Source organism: Mustela nigripes, chromosome 6 (genome assembly GCF_022355385.1).
Source record: "Mustela nigripes isolate SB6536 chromosome 6, MUSNIG.SB6536, whole genome shotgun sequence".
In the NCBI taxonomy this organism is placed as follows: domain Eukaryota; kingdom Metazoa; phylum Chordata; class Mammalia; order Carnivora; family Mustelidae; genus Mustela; species Mustela nigripes.
This window is the reverse complement of record NC_081562.1, coordinates 90,016,348-90,023,373: the sequence shown is the minus strand read 5'-3', so window position 1 is coordinate 90,023,373 and position 7,026 is coordinate 90,016,348. Positions and strand designations below refer to the sequence as shown.

The 7,026-nt window shown below is 31.7% G+C and overlaps 1 protein-coding gene across 1 annotated transcript; it reads right to left on the bottom strand.

Annotated features, from left to right (window-relative positions):
* Positions 1-875: 875 nt before the first annotated feature.
* LOC132020748 (olfactory receptor 6C6-like) lies at positions 876-1,847 on the bottom strand. The gene has a single exon (XM_059404897.1). The coding sequence runs from the start codon at positions 1,812-1,814 to the stop codon at positions 876-878; it is 939 nt and encodes a 312-aa protein (XP_059260880.1). The 5' UTR covers positions 1,815-1,847.
* Positions 1,848-7,026: the final 5,179 nt, after the last annotated feature.

Sequence of the window (7,026 nt, the reverse complement as noted above, 5' to 3'; positions counted from 1 at the left end):
TTTCTTTTTTTTTTTTTTTTTTTCAAATATCTCTGGAACCATTTACTGGAGTTTCAGATTCATTGACATTATTACATTTCAACACTCAAATAACTCATTTAGTTTAAAATATAAGCCTTCCAACTTGCCTCCTAGATGCCAATTCCAAAAACCCATCCTCAACACATTTAACATAGTGTCTTTATAAGGTAAAAATCTGCTTGCATAGGTTTTTATATTAAAAAAGAAAACTCTCAAAAGTGCCACCTGCATTAGAATCACCTACTATCCATGTTTCTATATTGTACTCCAGGTAAACTGAAAAGACATTTTAAGAGTGCAAACATTGACTTGTGTGTGTGTGATTAACAAATCATGTGTGTGACTCTTAGTCACTTCACATTTTCAGGTCTCTAGACCTACCAGATAACATCCTGCTACATTTTAGAACATATGAGCTTTTTATGACTTGAAGCCTCCCTTTTTTTCTTTCCATGTTGAAACAGGTGAGTCACATTTGAAGAACTTCTTAGAGTTCCAGTAGTATATATTGTTATATTGATGTCTGTATTATTCTTTAAAATTCTAATGATGCATATCTATTTAAAATCATTTTTTGAGGAAGTCAGTACCATGTTTTGTAGAATAAAAGAAATTTCACATTTGTATTGATAACTCAAGATAATACTCTACTATAACACAGAAAGGAATGCATCTAATCATAAAGAGAAGTAGGAAGGAAAAGATGCACTGTGCTGAAATGTTTGGATAAAATGTTGTAAGGTGAAAAAATATTATGAGGTGAACTAATTAAAGGACAGAATAAGTAAACTTATAAGATGAGTCAAAATGTTTATTTACTTTCTTTTTCAAGGTTTTAAAATTAAATTTCCTCTTCATTTTTTGAAAAAAGAGAAAATCTTTTGGAGTGTGTCCTTGAAAGCTTGTTTCACTTGCTGGTTTCTGAGAGTATAAATGAAAGGGTTTAATAAAGGGGCAACCGAGGTATAAATGACACTTACACCTTTGGATAAAGTCACTCTTTCCTTTGCTGTTGGCTTTATGTAATTAAAGATACAGCTACCATAAGTAAGGGAGACTACAATCATATGAGAAGAACAAGTAGAAAAAGCCTTTGTTCTTTTCTGAGCAGAGGGGATTTTTAGAATGGTCTTGATAATATATGTGTAAGAAAGAACCAGTAATAGCAACGTGACTAGGAGATTTATAAGAGATAAGACAAATGAAAGTAATTCCAATAAATGAGTGTCAGTGCAGGAAAGCTGAAGCACAGGGGAAGTGTCACACATGAAATGATCAATTACTTTGGAAGCACAAAAATCTAGCGTCAGTCCTGAGGCCAATGGTGGAAACGAAAGCAGAAAGCCAACCGTCCATGAACTGAATAGTAGTTGGTAACACACTTTGTTGTTCATAATGATGGGGTAATGTAGAGGTTTGCAGATTGCTACATACCGATCAAAAGACATGGCAGCCAGTAGGTAAAATTCTGTAATTTCTAACAAGAGGAAAAAGAATAACTGAGATGCACAACTATTGTAGGAAATTATTTTGTTTTCAGTCATGATGCTTATCAGGTATCTGGGAATACAGACTGTTGTCAATGAAGCTTCCAAGAAGGAGAAATTTCGGAGGAAAAAATACATGGGAGTCTTGAGGCGGGGATCTAGCAAGGTAAGAAGGATGATGGTTAAGTTCCCCAGCACACTCAACACATAGTTTATGAAGAAAAATATAAAAATCACAATTTGCAATTGTGGGTCATCAGTCAATCCTAGGAGAATGAATTCGATCTCTCTTGACTGATTCCTCATTTTAGACCTGAGTACTATTAAATACAGATAGGAAGACAACTTCAGAATTGGAAAAAAGAAGATTTTTACAAAAGCTACTGGCAGAAAAAAAAAAAAAGAAAATGTAGTCAGAAATGTAAAGAAGTTTAAAAAATTGATCTAATTTAACAGGATAGATGATACTTAAAACTGTATTAGCCTAGGTCAATCTAACTGATTGCTGCTGTGAGAGTTATGATAAGAACACTACTAAACTTTTTCTTTTTCCCTATTTGAACTTGAAAGATCATTTAAATTTTAGCTGATTATTTCCAAATGAGGTAAATTCTCTTTTATGTCTATAGAACAAAAGCTTGACCTTAAGTATATTTTCTATGTATAGCTTAAAAATCATTGAAAAACTTCTCATTACATCCAGAAAATTAATACCAATATCTATATGTAATTTGCTCTTCAAAAATTCTTAGCTCATTAAAACACTTAAAAATTTGTGAAATATGGAAGTAATGACAGTTACATTCTATTTCTATGATTGAAATATTCAGATATATACCATTATTTTGTCCTGATGCAGTACTTCCCCATTGTTCCTTTATCTCATTTCACTTAATTATTATTTTTCATTCATGTCAAATACATCAGTCTTCTCAGCAGTTGCATTTAATCATGAGGTTTTGACTGTTACATCTATATAAAAATGGAAGAGTAAATGACAGTTCAAAAGTCAATGGATATTACCTGGCTTTCACTTGTGGCAATGCTTTCATTTATGATCTATATATTTACTACAAATTATAAGTGACTTACCATATCTAGAATACATTGATATAATTTTTCCCTTATGGGAATATGGTAGAAACAGGGGTCAAAAGTAAATGATGAATATTCCATCTCTAATAATATTACAAAAAATTCAATAGCTTAAGAGGAAAGTTAATTCCAAAGCATTTCTGCAGAAAGGTTCTAAAAACATATATGCATTCTGGAAATTATATTAATCTGCTAATAACTTTCACTCTCACTGATGGTCATTAAAATGACACAACCCAGATATTACAAATAATTAGAATCCTCTTTCAGGCTAGATGAGATTGATTTTCTGTCTTTTTTCTTATATATTAAGATTAATGTAAATGTCTCTATAAAAATACTAAGTGAAAATATAATGCTCTAAATGAAAAGTGATTTGGGGAAATCCTTCATACAAAAGGAACCCAAATTTTGTAACAAAGAATTCTTGCTTCAAATTATGCACTAACAAAAGGAACAGTTTTATTACTTTGCTCATAGGATACACAGGGGATTAATTTAAAAAGAAAAAGAAGAAGAAGAAGAAGAAAGAAAAAGAAATGCCCCCTCGAGACTCATATCAGGAATATCAGTTATGTGAAAAATAACACAACAACCAAAACAAACAAAAAAGGAAGGAAATAAAAGCTACTGTGAAATGCCTTAAGCACAAAAGTGAATTTCTTTAACTACAAAACATATTCTCCCAAAAGAGAACTAGAAGTAATTTAAACCCTATACTTAATGCCAACAAGAATTTCAGATATTCCAGTACCCTGGGACAGTATGACCATTTCTACACATTAAGAGGATTTAGCCCAAATGGAAACCATTCACTTGCTTCCCCAGTCAATAGTGGGATTTCATTAACTAGTGAATTAACTATGCCCCAAATTGGAGGTGTAGGGCAGTACTTAATATTTTGCTATTTTTAATATTTTGATATAAAATATAAAGAAGAAAACCAACAAATAACCATGAAGATCATTTATTCCTGGATCATTTGTTGATCTATCTGCTATTCAATATAATAGTATGTGTTAATAACAAAAAAGAATATTCTACTAGATAAGCATGATATAGCCATTAGTATCAGGGCATTAACATTCATAGATTATTAACATACTTCTCCAATTCTATTTAAGTTTCACCGGTGACTAAAAGTTTTTTTAATGGAAAATAATACAATTTAGATATATATGTTAATTTAATTACCATAATTTTTTAGTTTCCTTTAATTTGGAAAATTTTGTAGTCTTTCCTTAACTTCAAGAATATTGATGGAAATTTTTTTTTCTTCCTTAAATTAACTCTAAGTACATTTTTAAAAAATTTGAATCCAGTATAGACTACCTACAGTTTTATATTAGTTTCAGGTGTACAATGGAGTGATTCATTATTTCTGTATATTATGCAGTGCTCTTCAAGGTAAGTGTGATCTTTGTCCCCTTCTCTATATGCACACTTGAGCTGCTTCTATATTTTAGCCATTGTAAATAATGCTTCAAAATCAGAGTGCACAAATCTTTTAAATTACTATTTTCATATTCTTTGGGTAAATGCTCAGTCGTGGAATTAATAGATCATAGAGTAGCTTTATTTTAAGTTTTTAGGAAGCCTCATATTTTCTTCAACAGTGGTTGTATCAATTTGTATTTCCACCAATAATGCACAAAGTTTCCTTTTGAATTTGTTTTTGTGTTTGATATAAGAAAATGGTCCAGTTTCTTTTTTTTGCATTTAGCTTTCCAGTTTTTCCAACTCCATTGGTGAAAAAGACTGTCCTCTCACAGCTTACTTTTGCCTTCTTTGTCAAAGAGTAATTTTATCATGGGTTTATTTCTGGACTTTTTATTCTGTTCCATTGATCTGTGTCTACTTTCCTGCCAATACCATACTGTTTTGATTTATAGCTTTGTTATATAACTTGAAGTCCAGAATTGTGATAACTCCAATTTTGTTTGTTTTCAACTTGCTTTGGTTATTTGGGTTTGTGATTTTGGTGGCACCCCTATCTAAAACAAATTTTAGAGTTGCTTGGTGTAGTTTTGTGAAACATGCTGTTAGTATTTTGATAGAGATTGCTTTGGGTAGTATGAACATTTTAACAATATTTGTTCTTCCAGCCCATGAGCATAGAATACCTTGCCATATGGTTGTATCATCTTCAATTCCTTTCATCGGTGTTTTACAGTTTTTAGAGTACAGGTCTTTGATCTCATTGGTGAGTTTTATTTTTTTTTTAAGTATTTTTTTATTTTTGGTGTAATTGTAATTGAGCTTGTTTCTGTCCATATGATTTATCCATTCATGTAAATAGGGTGTGAAAGTCGCCTACTATTATTGTATTATTATTGATTAGTACCTTTATGTTTGTTATTAACTGCTTTGTGTATTTGGTGTCCCATGTTGGGTACATAAATACTTACAATTGTTATATTTTCTTGTTGGATTGTTCCTGGTGTAATTATTTAGCATAATTTGCCTCTTTTTACAGTATTGGTATTAAAGTCTATTTTATCTGATATAAGTATTGTTACCCCAGCTTTCTTTCTACATCCATTTGCATGATAAATGAACAATATATATTTCTTTGAGTACAGAGAGTGAGAAAGGAGCAAATATATGAAAAAAAAAAAAAACAAGGAAACAATAGCATTGATGACACATTGGATGGCCCAGATGAGTTTAGCAGTTCTATTCAGATTATTCCAGCCTAAAACAGCAAAATACATATTCTTTTCAAGTGCACACTGACTACTCTCTGGTATAGATCACAGGTTAGGCCACAAAAGAAGCCTCAACAAATTAAAAAAAATCAAAGTCATACCACAATGCTGTGACACTAGACCACAACACTATTAACTACAAATCAACCACAAGGAAAAAAAAAGTGGAAAGAACAGAAATACATGGAGGTTAAATAATGTGTTACTAAACAATAAATGGTCAACAAAGATAACACATAGAAATAAAAAAAAATACATGGAAACAGTGAAAATGAAAACCCAATGGTTTAAACCTTTGAGGTGCAGCAAAGGTGAATCTAAGAGGGGAAAAAAAATCAGAAGATGTTTTGAAAGTGTCTGGTATGGTTTCTACACAGATTTTATGTAGCATAAGTTACTTATTATTTTATATGTTCTCTCTGCTCCTGTATCACTGGAAATATTTCAGTGAATCAAAATTGCTAGAGCAGGACTGCTCATAAAACACTAAAAAATATAAAAGATCATATACATTAGTACTGAATTTGAAAAGGAATCTTGGGGACAGTGTCCAGTGAGACAGGAAAAACAACAACAACAACAACAACAAGCAAAAAACCACACTAGGTAAAGTTTGCTTCCCTTGACAATATTTTTCAGAGATTAACAACCAAACATCTAGTTCCTAATGCATATCTCTACTGAATGTGCTACTTCCCCATGCCAATGTTTAAAAACTGGTAATCTACTATATAGTACTAAGTCCATTCTTGTTTTTAATTTAAATTCAATTAGCCAACATATAGTAGCGTATCATTAGTTTTGAGGTAATGTTTAATGATTCATTATTTGCCTATAACAACCAGTGCTCATCCATCACATGCACACTTTAATGCCCATCCTCCAGTTATCCCATCCTCCCATCCCCCCTCCTTTCTGTAACCCACAATTTGTTTCCTAGAGTTAAGAGCCTTCAGAAAGAATGAATACCTACCATTTGCATGACATAGATAGAACTAAAGGGTATTATGCTAGGTGAAATAAGTCAGTCAGAGAAAGAGAATTATCATATGTGGTTCCATTGTTTACTTAATATTTTTAATCTGTCTTCCATAAGAAAGTTTGGTACTATAAAACTGCTAATACTTCATACATCTTTTCTTTCCCACTCTGTTGCTCACCAGCAATGGACCTTGAAAAGCTTCTTGTTTTGTTTGATTAGAATTTTAATGTATTTGCCAAGTATAATATTAAGAATTAGTACCTTCCCCGACTAGACTATAGTAATATAATCATGCCCAAATGATATAATGTGTAAAAGTGTAAAACACCAATAAAATTGTGCAGGTCCTAAGTAAAAGCTACAGATTTTTTCAGGTTCCCACAATTTTAAATATGCATGAAATAAACACAACTTTTTGTCTGTCTTGTTTTACAAACCAGTTACCACATTGGCTGTTATACCTCAAGATCTAAGGCAAATTACTCAACCTTTCCAAGCATCACTTTGCATATCTATAACAAAGATAATCGGTCTATGTTACCATATAGCTGTGAAGATTAAACACAATATTATTTAGGACATACCTAGTTAATTGTTCTCTAGAGAAGATATATTATTATTATTATTTTTAAAGATTTTATTTATTTATTTGACAGACAGATCACAAGTAGGCAGAGAGGCAGGCAGGCAGAGAGAGAGAGGAGGAAGCAGGCTCCCTGTTGAGCAAAGAGCC